We start from the raw sequence: 26644 nt of genomic DNA, 5'->3' as shown, positions 1-26644 counted from the left end.
TGAGATGTCCCCTCTTCTACTCCTCAGCCAGGTGCAAGAACAACATGACCTTGACTCTATAGAAGAATGCTATTATGTCTAACCACATAGGCTCCATGAAATTCCCCCCTCCCATGTTCCCAGGCTCAAGAATGTGGCAGCATGGAAGCTTCTGGTGCTAATGTGGCTTCCAAAGCTGACACAATCTTCTTAACTTTACACGGAGAACTCTGCAATGGATAGAGGACACAAGGAGAGAGAATATGCCCTCTAATGGCTGCCTTTATATAGACACCTCTTAAAGAGGCAAAACTTCTGTGGACCCATACGTAGTCTTAAAAAGGCAATACCAATGCTGATTCATCTTCACTGCATCAGCCTTAAATTGCATCAGCTTTACAGCTGCTGGTCAGCTCTTAAATCTCAATACCTCAAGACTCCTCCCATTTAAAGCTGAACATCAGATAAACCAAATGCTTTAGCATAGTTCTTATATTTTTCCACGGATACAGGTTTTGTTAACACATCAGTTTTCAAATACTGGTTCATCTTATACATTGACATCCTTATACATCTTATACATACACATTTACATCTTTAGTCAACGTACATACCAGGTTAATTCCAATTAGTGTCAACAAAAACCATTACAAACCATGTGCACTAACCGTGCTTTATACTGCAGTTCATTATTGTGTAACACCATCTGTATCTTACTGCCTTATGGCTTTCTGGCAATGGCATCATCTCCTGGCAACTTTGGGATTCATACCTAACACTGTATGCTGTAGCCTCACTTGCAGCGAACTGTTCAGGAGGTATACCTTTATTACTCCTCTCAAATCTCCTTGGCATTATATGTTCCTGCGTTTCTGTTACAGGTCTCTCCTCTTCTATATCTATATCAGGTGGGATTCAAATTTCTTAACAACCAGTTCTGTGGGTGTGGCTTGGTGGTCATGTGACTGGGTGGGTGTGGCTTGCTGACTGGGTGTGGTTTGGTGGTTATGTTTGGTGGGCATAGCTTATATGTAAATATTATAAATATTGATTTTTTTATAAAAAAAGAGCAACTTTTACCCAAAAGCAGGCAGGCCGATCGAGTTGCTCACAGAATCACAGATTAACTTAGAGATCTATCTCTCTGCAATTGGCTACCTGAGTCTGTCACATAAAATTTGCTTGCAAGCAAACTCACAAAATTAACTCACAACACGCCATGTATGTAAATATTGAATTTTTTATTTAAAAAAGAGCAACTTTTACCCCAAAGCAGGCAGGCAGATTGAGTTGCTCACAAAATCACAGATTAATTTAGAGATTTATCTACCTGCAATCGGCTACCTGAGTCTGCACTGAAAAGCTTCAGTCCTAAGGCTCTGCTTTTAGATTAGCCAGAAAGCAAGAAATCCAAGGATTTCCTGCTTTCTAGCTAATCTAAATCTCCTGGCAGAGCAGAATAGCTGATGGGGGAACAAAAGGAAAAATAGCAATTTACAAAACCAGGCAAGTTGGATGGCTCGCATGCAGGGTAAGGAGTGAGTGGGCAGGGAGGGGAGGGGCTAGCCAGTGGAGTGATTTGCTGGTTCTCCGAACTGTGGACAATCGTGTTTGCAGTGTTTGCAAGAAATCATCAGCTGTGCCGCCTGGACAGCTGACGAGCGCTGCGCTCGGGTATGCAGCGTTTGAAAATCCTCGTTTCCTGCTTTTTTAACCTCAGCTGTGCTGCACAAAGCAGCTGATGAGGGAAAGCAGGAAATAAAGGACAGCCTAGAGCCCAGGCAGGCGGGTGGGCCAAACACCGAACTGGTTCGGTGTCAGACGCTCTTCACAGCTACAGGTTCTATAGAACCGGGCCGAACCAGTAGTATCCCACTCCTGATCTATATCTTCTGTGCTTTCATTTTTTATCACAGGTCTATCCTCTTCTATATCTATATTTGACCTGGTTTCTTGTCTTTCCTTCCCTGTCTCACTTTCCGGTAAACTAGATCTATGCATTGTCATGTGATTGGCATGTACCCTGTTCCAATCATTCTGCTCTGCAAAACTAGCAGATCTTGAAATCACTACTTGTTTGGGACCATCTGTAAACCTCTACCCTTTTTTCCTGGCTCATACCCAATAAACCTAATCTTCCTGGCCTTATTCTGTCCTTTTATCCTGGTACCTTTTGGAATATGCACCAGGCATAACTGCCAAATGTCCTTAAATGAGCTAAGGAGGGTTTCCATGTAACAGGAAATATGGCGTTTCCTGTATTGCCACACTCCATATCCTGTTAATGTTATAATTTGCTGTTTTCATGGCTTCCCCACAGTATAATTTACTCATGCCTGCATCAGCAAGCAATGTGTCCTTCATGGTCTGTATCACACCATTCCTCCTTTCAGCCATTCCATTTTCAGCCGGCGAACATAGATTCATTTTTTTAAGTTTTATGCCTAGACTGTTTAACCATCTTTGGAACTTCTCAGAGATAAACTCTGATCCCGTGTCTATTTGTAGCTGGCATACTTTATACCCATATCATCGCTCTACAATTACTACTCATTGCCTAAATTGTTGCAATACTTCAGTCTTGTTTTTCAGCATATAACAATACCCTTATCTGCTGTAGTCATCTACTATGAATAAGGCATATCTTGCTCCTCCTAAAGAGGGTACCATAGGGCCAACCAAATCAGCATGAACAAATTGCACTTTTCTTACTTACAGTATACACCTTGGAATTTTGACTCCTTATAAACAGCACAATCTAAATATACGTTACATTTCTTTAACTTAAGTTCCTCAGCTAGGTCTGGCATCTTTTTCAGTTCGTTAAAACTTGCATGCCCCAAATCGCCTATGTAACAATGTACACAATTATCATGTGTGGGAACATTCCTAAGTACAAGTGCACAACTATTTTCCTGCCTTCCCAGAACATACAGGCCATTCTTCTTAACCCATCATGCACATATCTGTCCATTTTTCCTAATGGTGTACTGTCCCCCTGCAAATAGTATTTCATAACCCTGCCTGTCTAACTTGAATATACTCAACGGATTATGTTCTAATGCAAGTACATATAAGACATTGTACAATGTATCACCTATTTCTAATACATAAACATTACCTTCCCCTTTTACAGCATGTTTGTCCATTGGCCAGACTAATCCACATTTGCATTGCTGGTTTCAAACCAGAAAATGCTTGTGGATTGTTTGCAATATTCTGGCTCACCCCAGTGTCCAACAACCATGTATTCCTGGTGTGTTCAGTCATTGACGCTGCCAGGGAAAATGATGCTGGAGAACCATTCCACATGTGCTGAGTTGTCCTGTGCCTTTGTCTTGCTGCTCCTCTGTTCCTCCTCTCATGGCAGCATCTCTGGAGATGCTCAGTAGAACCACACATGTAGCATCTCTTCACAAAGTTCACTGTCTCAGCTGCTCTGCTGCCATCCTGGACTGTGCTGAGCGCTCTCTCCTCCCTTTCCTGGTCTCCACTCCAGCCATTTCTGCTCCTCCTCTAACAATTGACAGGTTAAATATGCCATGGTTAAATCCCACTCTTCCATAGGCTCTAGACTGGTCATAAGAACATCCCATAAACTGCCCAAAGAACTGAGCACAACATATACCTTGTGTGCCTCAGTAAATGTCATTCCTCTTTCTTCCAACTCAAGGAATGTCCTCATATTCTGCAGATGTGTGAACATACACTCCCTCCCAGCTTTAGCTGTGCTTTATACAGTCTCTTAGTCAGCAACACTTTACTGCCCACAGTTTCTCTCACATACACTGCGCAACACCTCCCAGCACTCTTTCACAGACTGGAGACTCCTCATGGTATCCGCTGATTGTCCTCTAAAGCCAGAATTATGCTGGCTAATGCCTTTTCATTTTTCCTCTGGTCCCCATCATCTAGGACTGCCGGTGGATCCATAACAATCATCCACAACTCCTCCCCCCCAGCTACATCTCCATCTTCACATTCCAGGAGAGGTAGTTTGTCTCATTCTGCCGAGACAACAAGAAACCTCCTCCCATTACATTGATGGAGGCCATGTTGCCACTAACCATGATTTAAACCACTTACTCTGATGCAAGGTCCCACTGGGTTTCTTTTCTCTCTAAGCTTTCCAGTCACTCTGACATTCTCTCTCAGAGCATTTGCAGTGTGACTATTGTAAGGCAACCCAGGAGCAAAACACAGCATACAGAGGCTTAGACATTTAACAGTGGTTTATATACAAGACATATACAGAAATATACGTAATAGGCAAATGTCTGACAAGCAGTCAATCTTCTTAACTCTACATGGAGTACCCTGCAATGGATACAGGACACAAGGAGAACACGTCCTCTAATGGCTGCCTTTATATAGACACCTCTTAAAGAGGTAAAACTTATGTGGACCAAACGTAGTCTTAAAAGGGCAATACCAATGCTGATTCATCTTCATTGCATCAGCCTTACAATTGCATCAGCTTTACAGATGCTGGTCAGCTCTTAAATCTCAATACCTCAACAGTTTTGCTGAAATTGAGAAGTGTGAATGTCAGCATGCAATATTGTGCAATTATCAAGACAATTGTACAGAGCCAGACTGTTATCACAAGAGAATGTGGAGAAGCATTTGCTGCCAATGCAGATTTTATGTATTGAGTTGGAACAGCGTGTTATGCAGATTCCTGAATTTCAGAAGGTGCTGTTGGTGTTAAATAACCTTGATGAAATGTGGGACATTGTTTCAGCTGTTTTTGAGTGGAAACCAGAACAAATGGAAGCCCTTAAAGCCTGTTTGCTTTCTGAAGAAAACAAACACAATTTTAGAAAAAGCCATGAGGAGAAATTCCTGAGGTGGGGGCCCAAGGAGCAGAGAGAGAACAGTAACAGATAGGATGTCTCCAAAGACCAGAGAATCCAGCAAAGATTTTCTATGAAGAAAGAGAAAGAAAAAGAAAGCCAGTGTTTCATTTGTGGTGATAAGAATCATTTGAAGAAAGACTGTTTGCAAGGAAGAAAAATAACAGATGGACAACTTGCTGTTGCAAAAGTTAGCTATTGTAATAGCAGAAGCAAATGGTTAATAGACAATGGGGGTAGTCAAACAATTCTTAATAATTCAAAATTGTTTTTCAGAATGGATCCAGCTGGAGAAGTTGCAGTAGCCTTAGCAAATGACCAGAAGGCTAAAGTCACAGCAAAAGGCAGTGTGCTGATTCCATGTCTGGAGAAAAAGTTTAGTAACATATTATGTGTGCCTGAAATGGAGCATAATTTATTGAGAATTTACTAGTCTAGACCAAAAAGGGTTTGAGACCACATTTGTAAATGGGAAGTGTCTCATAAAAAGGAATGGAAGTGTATGTGCACAGGGCAAAAAACAAGATAATTTTTATGTGTTGCAGGGCCAAACGGATCTATGTGTCCAAACATTTGGAAATGTGGCACAACTTGATTCATGTGTTTATCTCTTGCACAGAAAGCTTGGCCATTTTAGCTTCAGAGTTTTGCAAAAGATGCAACTGTTTGGAGAAGGGTTAAACTTAAAAGGCATACTTGGACTGTGCAGTATGTAAATCATCAAAGTCCAAGGTATTTCCTGTAAGCAAGAGTAGCACAAGGCAGACACAAAAGCTCTAGAGCTGGTACATGCAGATTTGGTGGGGCCGATGCAAGTCAGTTTGAGAGGAGCAAAGTGTGCACTGGTCATTGTAGATTTGGTTTCGGATATTTACTAAGGAGTAAAATAGAGGTGCTACAGAATTTTAAGCAACGGGTAAGCTTTGTAGAAAGGAGATATAAACAGCAGGTATGTCAGAGGTTCAGAATTCATGTCAGCAAGTTTTCAACAGTGGTTGGGACAGGAATAAAACACAGGTGCACAAATCCAGAGACAGCAGCTGAAAATGGTGTAGCTGAGAGGCGGTGTCAACTAAAAAGATACTCCTTTGATCTTTTTAGCTGCGAGAAAAAGGGAGTGGGGGAAAACAGTGCATTCCTTAAGTGCCTAGATAATCACCCTGGCAGCCCAAAGTTGTCGGAGCGCAAGAATATTACTGGCGAGCATGATTGATGACTCTTGGGGATGGATGTGTCCCATTGGAGAATATACATCCAGGGGGTGGGGGGAAGACCAGGGTCACGGGGGAAAATGATGTATTTTAGTATCAGCTGCATCCAGCTAACATCAACATGGCCACTTCTAATAAATCAATTTTCTCTGAGATGCGGCTAGAGACTTATGATTTGAACGGGGGTGGATTTGTTGGAATCCTGACAGCCAGAATGGAGTCTTACAAACAATGAAGGACTCACTACTGGAGGATTCTGGTCTGAGCAGGTCATGTTGGGGTGAAGCCATGTTGACTGCTAATTATTTAATCAATAGGCTGTGGAGTTCATTTATACATGATACTCCATATGCAGTGTTATATGGGAGAAAGCCATCTCTGGCACATTTAAGGATGTATATTCCAAAAACAATCAGGATACAAGGTCAACCAAAGACTAGAAAGCTCAGGTTTACAGGTTGTGAGCCTGGCTCGAAGAGCTATTGCTTTAACAATGGGAGCAAAAGAATAGTGATTTCCAGGTCTGCTAGCTTTGCAGAGCAAAATTGGAATAGATTTTATGCCATTTTTAAAATGTTTCACTTAGTGACAGTGATCCACTTAGTGATGGTAACTCACTTAGTGTTAGTGTCAGCATTCAGGGAGGAGAAGCCGAAAAAGAACAAGAAAAGGAGTCAAGAGAAGATGATGACTCAGATATGAAGCCAGAGAGGGTTGAAACAGGAGCAGTTAATGCCACACAGGTCAGAGCGATGGAACAAGGGGATTCCACCTGACAGGTATTCTGCTAGTGAAGTAAAGGTGTGTAATGTGTGGTATGAGACAAGAAACTATCAGGAAGTATTGGCATTACCCAAATTGAACAAATAAAGTGAAAAGAAGCCATGGACAAAGAAATGAAATCCTTGAGTGGACATAAAGTGTTCACATCTATGACTTTGCCACAAGATTGCAAAGTGGTAGGATATAAATGGGTATACAAAAAGAACATACTACGCAACAATGAGGTATAATATAAAGCAAGATTAGTGGCACAAGGTTTTTCACAGGAAAAGTATGCACTATAATGAGGTATTTGCTCCAACTGTAAAGAGTGAAAGCATAAGGTTGGCACATAGCCATAAAATTTGGCATTTTGATATAACTGTTATGATATGTACAGAATAACCCTTGAGTAACAAGGATATGCACATGGAAACGTTTATGAAAGTAGTTATGAATAATTATTCAGCCACACACAGCTACACTGAATTGAGTTAAAGTTTACTTTAAGAAATAGCACAGTCCAATAAACGGTCCAGGTCATATACTTATAACAGTCCAAAGAATATCCAATTACAAAATCTTCTTACTGGTTGCCTTTGTCATTTACAGTAAACAAAGATATCAAAGTATAAAATATTTAGTATTAGATAGCAACAGAATGTCAGAGATACAGAATGTCAGAGAGACAGAATATCAGAGCAAGCCATGATCTCTAGTTCCCTCTTATGGCAATCTGCAATACAATCAACCAATCGGAACACAGTACAAATCAATACAGTGATTTTGTCTTAAAGCTACAAACATATGTTGTTGGTTTATATATTGCCAACCCAACTAACTGGTGGACAGATTCCTAACATTCTTCCCTTTGGGTAGGTCAATATATAATACATTACATCTTTAAACAATAATTCTCACAACACTCTTTATGCTTAATTGCACCTTGAGCTTTTGTGAAATGATCTGCAATATTATGTTCAGTCATGCAGTATTCTAGCTGAATTAATTTATTTTGAACACACTGTCTAACATTCAAATATCTCAAATGAGTATGTTTAGGCCTTGTTTTAACAGCTAAATTAATAGCCATATTCATTGCAGATTGATTGTCTTCATAAACAATAAATGGATCACGTACAGCAATTCCAATATCCTTCCAACAATTGTTTATAATATACCATTTCTGTACACATTAATGATAGACATGAGAATTCCACTTCCATAGTGGATAAACTAATATGTTGTTGTCTAATAGACTTCCATCCTATTAAAGCATTACCCAACATTACCACTATACCTGATGTTGACTTAAGAGTCATTATATCAGTAGCAAAATTTGCATCAGCATATGCAGTTAACACTAATTCATTACTTGGTTCTAAATATAATGAATAATGGATTGTGTGTTTTAAAAACCTAATTACTCATTTAGCTGCTTGCCAATGCCTTTCATTTGGTTCAGCATTATACCTAGCCCATTGGTTTACACTGTAAGATATATCTGGTCTAGACCAATTACTCAGATATGATAGACTACCGATTAAGAATTGATATGTTTCCTTATCAAACATAGGACTTTTGATATCACTATTTGTAAATTCCTTATTCATTGGTGTCTTAGCAGATTTACAATGCTCCATGTTATAGCATTTTAATAATTGGCTAATCTTCTTGGCTTGTGAAATTTTAAAATCTTTATTCATTTTCACTATATTAAGACTCAAATAATGCTTAATCTCCCCTAAATTTCTAATCCTGAACTTTTTCTGTAATCTATCAACAATATCATTTGCTTCTTGTTCAGTTTTAGTTATAATTGCTATGTCATCCATAAACAATAGTAATAGAGAAATTAAACCATCTTTTTCTCTTCGGAACAAACCAGGATCAGCTATACCAGCTTCAAAATCTGTTGAAACTAATTCCTTTACAATATATTTATTCTATTCATAACCGGATTGCTTTAGACCAAAAAGACTTTTCTTTAATTTCCAATAATCAGTTTTTCCATCATCCTTTAAACCTAATGGCTTTTTCATATAGATGGTATGTTGTAAAGGTGCATGTAGATATGCAGTTTCAACATCTACATGGTTTATTTTACATTTATTCTTAGCTGCCCAAAATAATGCTGCTCTCAATGTATTTGCTCTCAGTCTAGGTGCAAACACTTCATCATAGTCCTTATCTGACTGAGCAAATCCTTGAGCAACTAATCTTGCTTTATGGGTAATACTCCCATCCACACCAGTCTTTATCTTATACACTCATTTGCAACCTATTGCACTCTCACCTGGTGGTAACTTTACATCCTCATACACCTCTAAATCCTCTAACGATTTTAACTTCCTGCCAAGGTACCTGATCCTTTGTAGGATACAGTTTTATTTCATCGAAGTTAGAAGGTTCTGTATAAACCTGACATACAATGCTTGCTTGAAATCTGTCAGGTGGACATCTCTCCCTAGTTGACCTCCTAGGCAACTCAGTACATGCTGTTGGCATGTCCTCTTCCTTTACCTCCCCAATCAAATCCTCGTCTTCTACAGTCATAGAGGGTTCTTCTATTGATGATTCCTCCATTGAGGATTCCTCCACTATCTTATCATCAATATTATTATCAGTTGTATCAAAGTGAACATGTTAAAAATGTTTAAAACTTTTGAGAATGAGTGGGAGCTCATTTGCACTCAGCAATGCAACCTCTTGTTGCAAAGAACTTACAAAGAAGTTTTCTGAAATTCAGAAACTTACTAAAAAGAAAGGGTAGTAGGACTTGCTTTGTTAGTTTGACTACCAATGAATATGCAGAGCAAGTTATGACTAGTGGACATACGAAAGCTTCTCAGAAAGAAGCCAGCATGGAACAGGTTCTTTTTGAGTGATTTTTTTTGCTTCAAATTGTTCTTTTTTTTCTTTGTGACTTAGGTCACATAAATGGCTCACAAGATAGGAGATGCCAAAGACCTCAAGAGAGTGGATATTTCTTTAAACATATAATTCCCTGTTTTTTATTTCTTGGATTCTAAAAGGAAGCAGACAATAATTAAAGTTGCTATTATTTGAAAATAAGTCTTTTACTTTGGGGCCTTTGACAACAAAAACAAAATTCCAGATAAAGGCATTGCCTTATAAAGAGGGAAGGGCAGAGTCTACCCACTGCCGTTCATTTAGAAGTATGTAGCCATCTCCATCACAGGTCATCTTCATCTGACAGCTATTTCTGCCAGCTTATCATTCAAAAAGATAATTATATTAGCATGTCTTATTACCCCAGACTTACCTCTTTTAAAAAATAAAATCTTTACTACTGATATGTTTTCATATTAATCATTGTTAACTAACTGACTCCTGTCATTCACAAGAACCATGTCATTACTCAATATCTATTGTCTAAAATGTTATGTTTAAATGTATTTAAATACTATTAAACCTGTTTTTTATTTCTTGGATTCTAAAAGGAAGCAGACAATAATTAAAGTTGCTATTATTTGAAAATAAGTCTTTTACTTTGGGGCCTTTGACAACAACAACAACAAATATCCAGATAAAGGCATTGCCTTATAAAGAGGGAAGGGCAGAGTCTACCCACTGCCGTTTGTTCATTTAGAAGTATGTAGCCATCTCCATCACAGGTCATCTTCATCTGACAGAGCATCAAGGTAGTCTGTATCTACATATAAGAGAAATCCTGAAAACAGACTGTCTGCCCATGTGGGATCAGAAAAAAGGCCATTTTGGTCAGTGTAGAAGATCTCAAGCCACACCTCATCCTCAGGTTGAAGGTAAATCACTGTTGACCCAGATGCCACATCATGGTTTCCTGTGTTAGCATCAAATGTCTTTATCCGGAACTTCCCATTATGAACTAGACCGATGGCAAGGTGTTTATTTGCCAGTGTAATGTCATAGGAGAAATAATAAATCCCTGGGATGGCACAGATGAACTTTCCTGTTGAAGGATTATAATGTCCCTCTTCATTAAAAAGGACTTTGTTAAATATGATTGGCAATCTTTCCTCTGGGTAACTTGTAGTAATACCAACAGAGAAAGCTGATCTCAGTATGATTTGCCCACATTTACAGATTCCCGGTGGACCTGTTTTTCCTCTTTCTCCTTTCTCCCCTTTTGGTCCTGCTGGACCAAGAGGTCCCATGTCACCTTTACCTCCTACTGATCCTGTAGGCCCTCTTTTGCCAGGCTGCCCTTGGTCTCCTCGGTCTCCAGTTTGTCCTGCAGGACCCATCTTTCCTCTTACACCTAAGAAAAAGGAAACCGTTTTAACCATACCATTATGTTATAGAGTATTATTAAACACAAGATCATAATTCTCTTTGGCAGCAAATGGTGCATTTGGTTCCAGTAGGATCAGTATAACTTAGGTACAATGAAGGCATTTTATAGAAGTCTTGACTGATGAAAGCTGTAATAGACAGAGGCCAAAACCTCCAACACCCATCTTGTGGGGACCCACAGCCAAGGGTGGGATTCACCAGTTTGGACTGGTTCTATGGAACCGGTTGTTACGATTCTGCATTCAGAGAACCAGCAAATCACACCATTGGTTGGCCCCTCCCCTCCCCACCTGCCTCTCCCCTGGATGGGAGAGGCCCAGCTGTCCTGACACCAGGTCAGCCTATATAGGCTTCAGTTCCCTTCCCTTTCCTTATTTTAACAGATTAACAAACGGACCTTGCAGGTCATCTCGTCCAAACCCTGCCCCACCCAAGCAGGAGACCCTACAGCATTTCTGACCAATGACAATCCAGTCTCTTCTTGAAAACCTCCAGTGATGAAGCTCCCACAATTTCTGAAGGCAACTTGTGTTCCATGGGTTGATTGCTCTCCCTGTTACAGCTTGGGGGGGGGGGGGTGTCACACAGTCCCTGGACAGAGCAACTTACCAAAAATTAAGTGAGTGGTGAAGACTGGCAAGCGAAGAAAGCAGGGGAGGAGCGGAGATCAGTAATATTCAGTTACTTTTAAGAGTGTCTGACACTATAGTTAGCATTTAAAAGATGTTATGGGAGAACAAGTTTCACTAGACAAGACAGACTGAGCTGAAAGTGGATTTGAAAATGACAATCTATAAAAAAAAGATGTTACACTATATATATAAAAGAATGGCTGACATTTTCATAACTACAATTAATTAATTGAAAATAAAACAATGGAAATACGATTACCAAACCAAGGGAGTTTGTTATTTTGTGCCAGTATTGGCACAAAAAATGTTTCCTAGCCAAGACTACTTTCTGATTGATTATCTACTACCTGCCTGTCCTTCTGGATCCAGAACTCCCACAGATTCTTAGCTCTATTATTCTCCACAATCTTCTGTGCACAGCAAATTTTGAAGCTCCAGGTAAAGAGGATTCATTTTAGGATGAGTAACCACAGTTTGCATGTTGGAGGTTCCTAAATGAATGCTGGGAAATTCTGTATTTTTAAAGAACATTTGAGGAAGGGGTGCAGAATAGCCCTTCTCTGCCTGAGGCTGTAGAGACCCGGCACCAATCCAAACACTGTTTGTGAAGCAACTGATCAACATTGACAGGGTAAGCCACTAGTATATGAAAACAACAACAACCCTCCACTCCCTTCTAGTACTGATGATGTTACCTAGTTTAGTGATGAAACATCTGCAAGAAAACTGTTATGTCGGTAGATCGGTCCCAAGAAGAGATGCGAGACTCGGTGACTTTTAAAGCTCTTTTATTGCATGTTTAGATCGGCTCAGATCAGCTTCGGATCGGTGGCGGTTTATATTGAACTTGCTCTCGGCGCCGCGGCCAATGACATCGTTTCGAATCTCCCGCGATCGGTTTTATCCAATCGCAGGTGATCCGCAACGGGCCAATCACTGCGGCTTACTCAGCCAATCCGAGCGCAGTGCGTCTTAACCAATCAGGATTGAGTATTACAAGAATGCTAATACAGCAATACAGAACAAAAACCATAAAGCTCAGAGAGCACCCAGGACTCCCACAGTTCAACCCTGAGCTACAAATATTTTCTTTTATTGATAAACACTTTTTGGTTAGAGGGACTCAGAGCCTGACTTAGATGAGATGGCTCCCAGTGGATTTCATTCTAAATGTTGATATGATTTCTGTAAATAAGGAATGTAGAATTATAATGGCTGAGTATTTGATCCTTCATACATCAAAAAAATACAAAGCTAAGGGATAAACAAAAACAGATTTGAAAAAGGAAAAGGCTCAGGAAAGAAAAAGTGTAAGTGTAAGAAAGAGGAAAAGAAGGAAAACAGAAAAAGAATAACTTCCAACTTTCTTTGGTACAGATATAAGTAAAAAATATATCAAATTCTTACTCTAAGATTAACATTTGTCTACATTATTTGCATAATCCCATATCTAATCATCAAAGCCCAGATCAACTTTTAATTTCAGTTTCTCACAAAAAGTCCAGTAATGGTTCATATCGCTTTAATCGCTATCTGTTAAGGAAGCTGATTTATTTAATTGCAACAAACTCTAAATAAAACAGGAATGAAAAATCCTAAACTGTTGAAAAATTTTAAAGCTGCAGGAACAGATGGCTTAATTGGAGAACTATGAAAATAGCTTTTGGAATGCCTATGTGACTATTCAAATATGATGGGAAGACTACATCAGTATCTGAAGATTGGTAGAAAAATGAATATAAAAATTAAAAGAACATTTGTTTAATTAAATAGTCCTGAAAAAGTTTGTAGCAGAAGTCTGATTTGAGGGACTATAAAAGATGACAATGAACAAAATTTAGGAAATGATGGGCAAGGAGTATAAATGTGGAAAGCTGTATTGTACAAATGTTGATTTTTAAAAAGTATACATATATGGTAAAGTAAACATACTTCCATTACGGAACATTTTGCATGCATATGATATTGACGTATGATGTAAATATAGCATAAGCAGGGGGTTGAACTAGAAAACCTCCAAGGTCCCTTCCAACTCTGCTATATGGGAAGAATATATGGGAATCATCAAATGCTTAGCAAATATTTCACCACTGAGCAAAGAACAAAGATATGTGATGTTTACTTGGTTGCTATTATTTATGTGAAATAAATGCTTGCAGCAATATTAAAGTTATGGGTTGTTTGGGAATGTCAATGTACATGTTATTTTGTATGTAGACAATGTTGTTGACTGAGAACCTGAATGATTTTCAGTGACTGTTGGGTGATTTGTCTGACTAGCATGGATATGAAAACTGCTATATCAAAGGTTATGTTAGTTGTTTTTTCCAGAGAAAATGGAGCGAATTGTTAAAAATTCGATTAAAATGGCAGAAAAAAAGAGCAAGTAGATGGATTTGTGAACTTAGATTGTTACTGAAAAATAGGAAATAGAGACATTTTAAATGCATAAATTATGCTGAAAAGGTAATAGAGTATGTAGAAAGAAGTGAAAATGGCTATATATCAGAAAAGACAGAAATAATATGTTTAAAGTACAAAAAGCAATTTATGATGCGGTAGATTGGGGTCTCCAACCTTTGGGACCTCAGGGACCACCAAACTCATAATTTTAAATCCTGCAGACAACAGACCCTGGGAAAATCCCCAAAAAAGTCTGCAGGAAAATTCCCCACTCCGTTTTTCTACCGATCGATCGTTCTTTATTTGGGATCGCAAGGACACCATCTCCAGCTTTGTTCTCAGGAAGAGAGAGAGAGAGAGAGACTTTTGGCTTCATGCAAGGAAAGCAGCAGAAGCAGCAGAAGTCTTTCTTTCTCTCCTCCAAACTCCGCCAGAAATGAGTCTTTGTGAGACTTATGACACCGGCGCAGCCTCTTGGAGCAGGATGCCTTGCAGGGTCCCAAAGACTCATTTCTGGTGGAGTTTGGGGGAGAGAAAGAAAGACTTTTGCTGTTTTCCTTGTGTGCAGACAAAAGCAGCAGAAGAAAGAAGTGGAAAGAAGCAGCCCAGGCCAGGTGCGTGAGGCGAGTGGGGCAAGTTCCCCCCCTCTGCCCTTTCCCCCCTCCCCTCACTGCCTCGTGTTGTTCACAATGCAAGTGATGCAACCCTTGTGTTCCCATGAGCCATGTGGGCGGCACAGCCTTGTGTTTCCATGCAGCCTGGATTAATTGCTTTGGGGGGGTGCTTTGGGGGTGACATTTCTCTGCAGACCACCAAAATTTTCTCATGGACCACCAGTAGTTCCCGGCCCACTGGTTGGCAACCACTGTGGTAGATAGATATATAGTTGAACGCTGGTTGGCTAGGACATATTTTTTTCCTTGCATTAAGTTTTATCAATTGATTAATCCATTGTTTAAGCAGTATATATTGAAGGAAATTTACATTTTTTGTTAATGAAGGTACTACAAATTGGGTAAACTGATGCAAATTTATAGTTGCACAAATTATATACATTAACACAAATGACATAAACATATTACTTAGGAATTTATTGCACATTCAGGTTTAATGTGCATCCCACTCTACTTTCATAGGCTGTCAACCCAAGGGTTTCCTGTATTTCATTTTCATTTTTTAATTCATAATTTATCTGACTTATTGCCTTTTATTCCTTTTTAGTGCTTTGTGCATATGCTTTTAATTAGAGCTCAAAGAATAGGGTTCCTCCCTTCCTCTAAACATTTTATCAAGGGGAAAATTTCCTTCATTCACCATCAACAATTTTAGATTTGTGTCATTACTACTTAAAGTATGCATTTAGTCCTATTAATCTTTTGTATGATCTACTTTAATTAAATGAATGCAAACATTAGCATGAAAATTATTAAAGTGACTGAAACTGAAATCTGGATACATGAATATTCACATCTGCCATGAACTGATTTATTTAATTTTATCAAGTGAGAACTGTATATTGTTATTAACAAATTACTTGAATTTTCCAGGTTTGCTTGATTTTTACTGCTTTTGGACCCAAGAGTTTACAAAGTATTTTAGAATATGGAGATATTTAAACATCTAAACATCAATAAACGTATTTCATTCATTTTGACAATTCCATTGTCGTTACATCTGATTATGAAATTAGATTCCTCCCCTTGAATTAGATCATAATGCACTTAAGACTTTCTTCTTCCCATAGGGATGTATCACTAAAGCAATATTGGAATAAATCCTAATTAGCTGCAGGGGATTCATCAATAATCACATTAAATGATTGATAACTACTTTTGTTCAGGGAAGAGGATACATAACGACACCCAGTTCTGATAATGGTAAGATCTTGGTTTTCCCTTAATGTTCCTCAGGCAACTTTCTAAAGAAATCAGATTTTCTTCATTTTTCTCCCTTTCACTAAATGGGCAAGGGCCTAGTTCATCAGGATACTGCTTACAATCCTAAGTTCTTTAGCCATTCTCTTTAGCTAAAAGCAAAATAAGGGAAGATTTCAGAACTTAATATTTATTTATTTATTTATTTCTTCTTTAGTATCTACAAACACTACATAGCACTTCAAAAATGTCTGCCAGTTGCGTCCTTATCTAAATTGGGAGGCTCTGCACACAGGCACTGATGTCTAATCATCTCTTGGTTGGATTGCTGCAACATGCTCTACTACATGGGGTATCCTTGAACAGTATTTGGAAGCTACAGCTGGTTCAGAATACAGTGATGTACACAGTTCTGGAAGTCCCTGGGGTGGCACTTATAATACATATTGTGCAAGCTTCATTGATTACAGTTAGCTTCCGGGTCCAATTCAAGATGTTGGTTATTACCTTTTAAATCAGGGGTGTTTTTAGGGATACAACACCCTAGCAGAACGTGCAACGGCAGTCTAGCAGACAGAGAGTGTGTGTGAGATAAAGCGTTGTTGTAGCTTTACACTCAGTAAGACAGATACACTGTGCAGTTAAATAGTTTTTATTCCAGCAAGAATTATAGCATAGTCAAAGCAGTCCATATGTCATACACTAAGTTCAGACAGTCCGAGGGTTATTCAGTTTGCAAAGTCCAGTGTAGAAAATAGGTCGTTCAACTCACAAACAATCAGTCCAGTGATGTATCTCTTTTGCAGTCAGAGATATGAAGCAAAATCAAACCTTCTTTTCTTCTCTCAGCAAACGCACGCAGTAATCACCATCAATCCTTCTCTGTCAGCATTCCAGTAAAAGCCGGTGAACAGTGAGCTCTCTTGCTCCCTCTTATGGCGATTTACAACCGCACCCAAATACTTGGCTTACAGTTTAAAGTGACACACACTTTTAAACTAACAAACATATATTATATTTAGCCAAACTAAGTTAGGTAACCAATGTTATCCCTAACAGGTGTATAACTCAATTTCATTGAGGGCCGCATCAGCATTATGGTTGCCCTCAAAGGGCCAATTGCACAGACATAGCTTGAGTTTTAAATCCCCCCTTTCACAAGAGACAAACAAACTATTCTGGCTCAATATGCATCTTTAGATTGCTGGCCCAAAGAACTGTTTCGCATAACAAGAGGGAGAGTGTTTGAATTGCTGTGAGGGGCCAGAAACTACACATCTCTCAAGGGATAAACAAACAGCCTCTTCTCTATCTCTCCCTGCAGCCCTCCAGTAACAGTCTTCAAACCCTTTACAAATGCAGTTGGAAGAGACTGAGTAATCCTTTCTTGTGCCCCAAAACAAAAAAAGCTGCGTTTTCTCTAGCCCTGGACTTGCCTTCAATTCCTTATTGCTTGTACCTTCAAGAGGAAGAAGACAATAAAAAAGGCCTCTAGCCAGTTTACAACAGGGTTGCAAATCATTACTGAAGGGCTGTCTCCATAGCAATGGGGCACTCCCCCCCCCCCGAAGACAGAAGACTTATCCAGGTGGGCAATTTAAATACAGAAATGCAGTTGTCGTTTTCTCTTTGGTGAAAGGGCCTAGAAGATTTTTCTTCTTTCTCTTTCTTTACTGAAAATCAAACGGTAACAGCCTACACTGCTAAGCAAAGGGAAATCATTGGACTAAAGTATAACCTTATTTGATGAATTTTCCTCTCAGCATAAGTGTCTGCAACCCAGGTTTTTTTCACAGCCCATCTGCTTGCCAACCAACTGCTAGCCTGCAGCACCATCTGGTGGTCAAGTATTAATTTGGATCAGATATCAGCAGCAATTAACCCTTTAATTGCCGACTCTCAATACTACCTCATTACTTTAATAATCCATCACTGATTACTTCATTACCTCAAAACTTATAACTTTTCTACCTCATTACCTATGTCAATGATTATATAATCAATTTCTATAAAATAATTTATCAATGGTTTAATTGATTTATTGTTTTAATTGATTAGTGTGATTAGAGTGTTTGGTGCAAATAGTGTGATTAGTGTAAAAATCAGGATACGTGTAATTTAATTGATTAGTAAAATTAGTGATTTACTGAATTTAATTGAACAGTGTGATAAGCAATTAGTGTAATTAATTGATTAGGCTGATTGTTGCTTAGCATAATTATTTGACTAGAGAGATTATTGTGACTGATTAATTGGTGTGATATTGGCTATATTGATTACCCAAAACTGTTTCATTAAGCAATTTAATCAACGTATTATCTCAACAAACCTACCATGCCAGTAAAAAAATCCAATGCCAAACCACAACATAAAGAGAAAGAAATCCCCACCAATGAACCACAAGATTCCTGCACATGCCTTATATGCTATGAAACTCTAAAGGATAATGAAAACTCCACCAAATGTTCTCTATGTGACAGCTACGCTCATCATGGCTGTCTGGGATTACCCAAGCAAATGATTCAATTCCTAGAATCATCCAACCATGCATTTCAATATTTCTGCTCATCATGCAAACCCAAACTGGACAATCATATAGCCCTGTTTGAAAGAGTTGATACCATAGAAACATGAATAACATCCCTTGACACCATAGTAGCATCCCTGGACACTTTAAAAGAAAGATTAACTAACCTTGAAAAAAAAAGACACAACACAAAAACCCGAACAACCAATACCTACAAATCACACCTCTACCCAACAACTGCAAACCAATCCACAAAAAAACATAAATGCAACAAATAATGATTTCCCAATCCTCGTCAGAGAAGCTGTTAAGAGCGATCGGAAGCGTCCAAACGCCATCTTATTTGGTCTAGAGCAGTGGCCCCCAACCTTTTTTGTGCCACGACCTGGTACCGGCATCACAAAATGATCCGCGGCCCGGTACCGGCATCAGCACGCATGACAAGACAAGGCGAGCTGAGCGACCGGCCAGCCAGCCGTCCCCCGCTTCTCCCTACCACCTACAACTCCTCCTTTGTACCTTTGTCGATGGGCTTCGGGACGGTCGCTCAGCTCGTCTTGCCTTGGGTGCTGAAAGAATCCTCGAGCCTTAGTTTCGTTTGAAGCCGCCCCCCCCCCCTCGATGAAACTAAGGCGCGAGGATTCCTTCAGGACCCAAACGCCGCTTTCCAACCAGAAAAGCTCACCCGGAAGCACTTTCTCATCAAAACAAGATGGCGGTGCCCAGCAAACCGGCGGCCCAGTAAAAAATGTTCCACGGACCGGTACCGGTCCCGGGCCCAGTGGTTGGGGACCCCTGGTCTAGAGGACATCAATAACAATGATGACATCACAACTGTCTGCAACATCATCAGTGACTATCAAGCATCAACCATCTTCCCTGATGAAATACTTGCCATTTCCTGCATCGGCCCAGAGTTCAAAAACAGAGACAACTCTGTGGCCCCACGCCTCTACAGGGTCACTTGCAAAAATGAATCAAGCAAACGCAAATTCATTTATACAATAAATTCACTCGCCAAAAGCAACACTAACCATAAGAACTTCTGTTCTCGCCCTGACCTAACTGTACAGCAACGTGTCCGCTCCAGTGAACTCTGCACAGAATTCAAAAAACATCTAGACAATGGAGAGAAGGACCTGTACATTGACTACCATGCTGACTGTATGAAAAGTAAGTCACACAACCGACAACTCAGCATCCAAACCTACTTCAACCAATCCACCATCACCCAAGACGAGGCACGCACGCCCCAAACTAACTCAATTCAAACCACAGCTGGCCTTAAATGCAAGCTACTCAATGCAAGAAGCCTTGTGAATAAAATACCTGAATTTCTCCTCTTACTAAATACAGCTAAATTCGACATCATATTTGTCTGTAAAACTTGGCTCAATGCATCTCTCCCTGACTCCATTACCACAGTAAGAGTCTATCATGTTTACCGATCAGATCATGAAATCTGTAGAGGAAGTGGTGTTGCTATCTTCTATAAAAAGCCCTTACATTTAAAAAACATCCAAGTTACCCAGGAGCTTGCTCTTCCTGAGACCATCGTCTGAACTGTCCTTAAATATCACATTTCAATTCTTACTATGTTACAGAGCCCCTGATTATGACATCGAACATGTAAACAAGCTAATATTACTACTAACATGGGCAACATCCTGCCCACATACTTTTATCTTTCTTGGTGACTTCAATCTACCTCATATTAATTGGACCCTAAACTGTAAAACTGAACCCATACATACAACCTTCTACAATGCTGTAACAAATCTGGGACTGGAACAACTAGTAACCAACAATACTAGACTTAATAACTGCCTCAATCTCATCTTCTGCAATAGTTTGAATTCAATTTACGGAATACAAATTAAAGAACCCTTTTCCAGCAGTGACCACAACATGATTGACTTTTGTCTCAACATACATCCACACAAAAATCAACACAATGACATATGTTAAGCCTGGATTCCCCAATGGGTGTTAAGGAAAAACAAACTAAACAGAATGTGCAGCGAAGTCAGATAGGAAGACAGGTAAATGTGTGAGATAAGTTTTCTAGTTAACACGCAGTAAAAATACAGATACGCTTGTGCTATCAAAAATATAGTTTATTCCATTTAAGAATTATAGCATAGTCAAATGTAACAGTCCATTAGTCATATATCAATTTCAGTCAAGTCTTGTCGGGGATACTCTATTTGCAAAGTCCGCCAATGTCAGTTCACTTACAATAAATCAATCTTTATCTTCTCTCCGTTGAGAAATATCAACACTCCTTTTTCTCTCCCCGTTCCATCAAGAATGCAGTCATCAATCCATCCATTAATTAGTGATCAGTAAGCCAGAGAGAGAGAGCTGGAATTGCCTCGCTTCTTATATAGTGCTTTTACAACCACACCCTCAATTACATTCTTGCAGTTAAAGTTACACACACTTTAACTAACAAATCATGATACCATATTTATTATTTTTACCCAAACCAGTTAGGGTAAACAATGTTATCCCTAACATTCTCCCCTTTTGGGTAATAATAATAATATTACAATAATATAACCATTTACACCTTTAAATCATAATTGTCACAACTCTCTTTAAATTTTAGAACACTTTGAGCTTTTGTAAACTGGTCTGCAATATTTTCTTCCGTCATGCAGTACTCTAGTTTAATTAGACCATTTTAACAGATTCTCTAACATTTAAGTATCTTAAATCAGTATGCTTTGATCTAGTCTTTACAGCAATATTAGTAGCTAATTGTATAGCTGCCTGGTTGTCCTCGTACACAATAATAGAATCTTTAACAGTTATACCCATGTCTAATAATAACTGCTTGTACAGAATTAAGTCAGTGCATAGTAATGACAGACATGAAAATTCTGCTTCCATCGTTGACAAGCTAATATGCTGTTGTCTGATTGACCTCCACCCTATTAGTGTCTTACCAAGTAATATAACCATCCCAGATGTTGATTTTCTAGTATTTATGTCAGTTGCAAAACTTGCATCTGCATAGGCACTAAGATTCAAATCACCTTTTGGCTCTAGATACAATGCATGGTGCATTGTTCCTTTAAGATATCTTAAAATTCTCTTTAATGCTTGCCAATGACATTGATGTGGATCATTATTAAATCGTGCTAGCTGATTAATACTATAAGCTATATCTGGCCTTGACCAATTGCTTATATATGATAAGCTACCAATCAAAGATTGATATATGGTCTTATCAAATTTGGGACTTTGAGCATCATCTTTGCAAATTTCCTGACTCATTGGAGTCTTTGCAGGCTTACAAAGTTCCATTTTATACAATTTAATTAATTGGCAAATTTTATCCTCTTGAGATATCTTAAATCCTTTTGTGGTTTTATTAATTGTCAATCCTAGATACTTTTTAATTTCACCTAAATGCTTTAATTTTATCCTTTTGGCTAATAATGAAATAATCTCAGTAGCTTCATTATTGGTCTTAGTAATCAAAGCAATATCATCTGTAAATAATAACAATAATGACACCGTTCTATTATTTTCTCTTTTAAACATACATGGATCTGCTAAACCAGATTTAAACCCTATATTGTTTAATTCTTTCACAATATATTGGTTCCATTCATAGCCAGATTGTTTCAATCCATATAAACTCTTCTTGAGTTTCCAACAATCATTGCTATTTACTTGATTATCTTTTATACCAACTGGTTTATTCAAATATATTGTATGCTGCAATGGTGCATGCAGATATGCAGTTTCTACGTCTAAATGGTTAACAATATAATTCTTCTTAGCTGCCCACACTAATGCTGCTCTTAAAGTTGTAGCCTTAAGATTTGGTGCAAATACCTCATCATAATCAAATACATTTTGGTTAAATCCTTGTGCTACTAACCTAGCCTTATAAGTTACTTTCCCATTATTTCCAGTCTTTACTTTAAATATCCATTTGCACCCAATGGATTTTTCTCCTGGAGGTAATTTGGTTTCTTCATAAACCTTCATTTCCTTTAATGAATTTAACTCTTTTTTCATTGCCTTTTGCCAATTCTCCTGATCCTTAGCAGGATACATCTTAAGTTCATCTATGCTAGTAGGAACTTTATTTACTTGGCAAACAATACTCGCCTGATATCTTTCAGGTGGTTTGGTTATATGCGTTGTGCGTCTAGGTATAACAGGACTTACAGGTGGACTTTCCTTTATTTCCTGTTCTTGACTATCTATCTCTTCTTGATCAAATATCTCCTCTTGATCTGATTCTTTTTGCTCTTCATGGATTTCTTCTTTAATTGGACTTTTCTTATAACTAGTTTTTTCTTTCTGCCTCTTATAGGGTTCTATAATAACATCATTATCTGAATCCTGCTCTAATCTATTCCATCCTATATGTTCTAGGAATTGTGCACTAGCACTGCAGTATACTCTAGATGTACCTGGTTCCCAGAATCTATAACATCTATGGTTTGATTGATATCCAACAAAAAATAATCTTTTAGCTCTATGCTGTCCTTTGTTTCTGAGTTGTGTAGGGATATGCACCCATGCTGGTGCACCAAATGTGTGAATATAACTCAAATCAGGTTTCCTACCATGCCACAGGGTGAATGGTAATTCACCTGTTGTTGAATTAACAACATTGTTTAATATGTGATTTCCACACATTATAGCTTCTCCCCACAAATTGTCAGGTAATCCAGAATCAGATAACATTGTCCTTCCCATTGATTGCAGTGTTTTGGCCTCTTCTCTCTATAAATGCATTATGTTGAGGCCTATATGGTGCAGACTTTTTATGTTGAATACCTGCCATTCTAAGTCTACTCTGGAATTTATTATTTGTAAATTCCGTACCATTATCTGTTATAAGAGTTACTAATTTCTTTTTAATTTTCCTCTCTGCAAATTTTAACCAATTAAAGAAATTTGTATACGTTTCAGTTTTTCTCTTCATTAAAAAACAGAAACCATACCTAGAATAGTGGTCCATTATGCTTAATATGTATCTAGCACCACCTACACTTGGCTTTTTAGGACCTATTATATCGGCAAATACTACCTCTAAAGGCTCTTTGGTAGTAAATCCATCAACTCTATTTGCCGGTATAACTTTGCTTTTGTTTTGATTACAAGCAGAACATTGCAAATACTTATTACAAGGTTTTAAACTTATTCCTTTAGATAGTTGAACAGTTCTCTTAATCATTTTAAAATTTAAATGACCTAACCGTCGGTGTAACAAGTGAATACATTCATCATGAGGTTTCTTATTATCATAAACTGTGTTAGCCACTTCTAAACCATTATCTTTTAACACATATAATTCACCTCTTAAAGATGCAGTAATTTTCTTACCTTCTTTTTCAATTAAACAATTATCTCCCTTAAAGGTAACTATGTATCCTAATCTAACCAACATTCTAACAGAAAGCAAATTAAATTTAAGTTGAGGTACATATAACATTTTTATGTTCTCCTTTATACTAGAACAATGAGAAATACCTTCACCTTTTGCTTTAATTTTCCATCCATTTGCCAATGAGATTTGCTGTGAACTCATGGACATTTTTACAATTTTTTTGTTATCATTTGTAATACAGTGGGACGCACCACTGTCAACCACCCATAAATTCTTTTTTACAACTCCATTACTATACATTGCTAACTCATAATTCTTATTTCTTCTTTGTTGGCTTCCAGCATTCTGGCTTGCATTCTGGCGCTTTGGTTTCTTACAAAATCTTGCAAAATGTCCTCTCCCTCCACAATTAAAACACTTTTTAATTGCGTATGCAGTAAGAGATTCATTATTTTCCTTTTGAGGTTGCTCCCTCCTTAACTGATCTCTTTCAAGCCTTCTTCTGGCCTCTTCAATCAATCTGCCAGTGATATCAGTTAAAGTTAGGCTTTCTTTAGGCAATATTTCAAGGGAAGTTACGTAGTCATCAAAACTTTCATCTAATGAAGATAGAATTATGTAGACCTGGTGTAGCTCAGAGAAAATTAACTCCTTCTCATGAAGTTCTTGAAAAATGCTTTTCATAGTATTCAAATGACTCAGCATATCACCATTCTTTTGGAGATACGTGCGGAAAAGCTTTCGTGTTAGATTTATGTGAGCACCAACGTTATCTCGAACATAAATCCTCCTCAGTTTTTGCCAAAACCCAACAGCTGTTTGCTCTCCACGTTATGAACAAGTTGCTGATCAGTTAATGTTAGTCCTATGATGCAAAGTGCTTGTTCATTTTTCTGTTTAAATTCTTCTATCTTTTGACTATCTTCCTCATCTTCAGAATCCCATTCTTCTACGTTTGGTGGGTTTTCAATTATGTTCCACAGACCTTCTCTTCGTAGAAGTAGACTACATTTCATAGACCATGAAACATAGTTTGTTCCATCCAGCTTGGATATAAGGGACAAACTTTGTAGACTGACGTGCCATGTTTCACTATATGGAAATAAAAACTATAATTGATAAAACACAGCTGTCTGTTTACTGTAACGTGTAACAATACAAAATCTCACTTTTTACATAAACCTGTTTTTATCCTAGTTAAACTGACTTTGCATTCTCTCTGGGCCCATAACCAGTGTTAAGCCTGGATTCCCCAACGGGTGTTAAGGAAAAACAAACTAAACAGAATGTGCAGCGAAGTCAGATAGGAAGACAGGTAAATGTGTGAGATAAGTTTTCTAGTTAACACGCAGTAAAAATACAGATACGCTTGTGCTATCAAAAATATAGTTTATTCCATTTAAGAATTATAGCATAGTCAAATGTAACAGTCCATTAGTCATATATCAATTTCAGTCAAGTCTTGTCGGGGATACTCTATTTGCAAAGTCCGTGTTGAATAGCCAATGTCAGTTCACTTACAATAAATCAATCTTTATCTTCTCTCCGTTGAGAAATATCAACACTCCTTTTTTTCTCCCCCTTCCATCAAGAATGCAGTCATCAATCCATCCATTAATTAGTGATCAGTAAGCCAGAGAGAGAGAGCTGGAATTGCCTCGCTTCTTATATAGTGCTTTTACAACCACACCCTCAATTACATTCTTGCAGTTAAAGTTACACACACTTTAACTAACAAACCATGATACCATATTTATTATTTTTACCCAAACCAGTTAGGGTAAACAATGTTATCCCTAACAACATAATCCCCAATTATAACTTCAAAAAAGGCAACTATGATCTCATAGATAGTGATCTTTCATCCCTTGATTGGCAATTTCTATTCACTGGATGCAATACTGTTGAAGACCATTACAACATATTTTTACTTGAAGTAAAAAGAGTCATCAAACTATATGTACCAATAACAACTCCCAAAACCAGAGTAAAACAGATTACCCATAACAATAAGGAAGCTTCAATCCAAAAAGGTCACTTTGGCGAAAAAACAAATCTGGTCACGTTGCCAACTTCAAAAGCTGATATAAAAATTTATGCCACCAGATAAAGACCGAATGCATCAATTATCACATTAAACAAGAGGAAAATGGCTGGAGTATTTTCCTGCCAGCAAAGAGGTGGTGGTTGGAGGCTTCTTGGCAGGGGGACGGGGACACAGCAAGACTTGGAAGGCAGTGCCTGTCCCTTATTGGTCCCTCCCTCTGCATCAAAGTACCTTAAAGGGACAGGCTAGGGTGGCTGCTTTCCGAGCAGCAGCACAGCAAAGTGAAGGGAGAAAGAAAAGTTCATCCAAATCTTCTCCTTCTTGGGCATATACAGAGCAATCATCTCATGGTGCCACAGGAAATCGCCCGTGCACCGTCTCCTCACAGAAGGTCCTGGCCTCACGTGTGCACATGTGTGGTCCTGGAACCTTTTGCTAAAAGATGGTGCATGGGCTTGGAACTGGCTCGGTTCCAGCTGGGAAAGCAGGAGCAGCTGGGACTCACCACCCTGTTCTTCGCACTGGGGTGCACCTCATTGCCTGCTGTGCCAGAGTGGAGGTACGGGCTGGTGGAGAGCCCAGCAGCTCTCAGCCCTGGCTTGCCTTCCCTGGCAGACAAGGGTGATGCGGGCCCGGGCGGCATAGTATCATGCTCCCTGGTTGCCACCCCCACCCCTGCTCCTAGCAAGCAAGGC

At 38.6% G+C, this 26644-nt stretch overlaps 2 protein-coding genes across 3 annotated transcripts in view; both read right to left on the bottom strand.

Annotated features, from left to right (window-relative positions):
• CC2D2A (coiled-coil and C2 domain containing 2A) overlaps positions 1-26644 on the bottom strand; it is a 1114036-nt gene that overhangs the window by 173433 nt on the left and 913959 nt on the right. The gene's annotated exons all lie outside the window — the stretch shown is intronic.
• The window catches only part of C1QTNF7 (C1q and TNF related 7), a 64489-nt gene continuing 47877 nt past the window's right edge, over positions 10033-26644 (bottom strand). For both annotated transcript variants that reach the window (XM_026675862.2, XM_026675863.2), the window contains exon 3: positions 10033-11072. In XM_026675862.2, coding sequence (XP_026531647.2) covers positions 10441-11072 — 632 coding nt within the window. In that variant the 3' untranslated portion in view covers positions 10033-10440. The remainder of the gene's footprint in view (positions 11073-26644) is intronic.

Source organism: Notechis scutatus, chromosome 4, assembly GCF_049901735.1.
Source record: "Notechis scutatus isolate UNSWTSFEM ecotype Mainland chromosome 4, rNotScu1.2, whole genome shotgun sequence".
Taxonomy (NCBI): domain Eukaryota; kingdom Metazoa; phylum Chordata; class Lepidosauria; order Squamata; family Elapidae; genus Notechis; species Notechis scutatus.
Note: the sequence above shows the minus strand (reverse complement) of the source record. Positions and strands in the feature narration are given on the sequence as shown.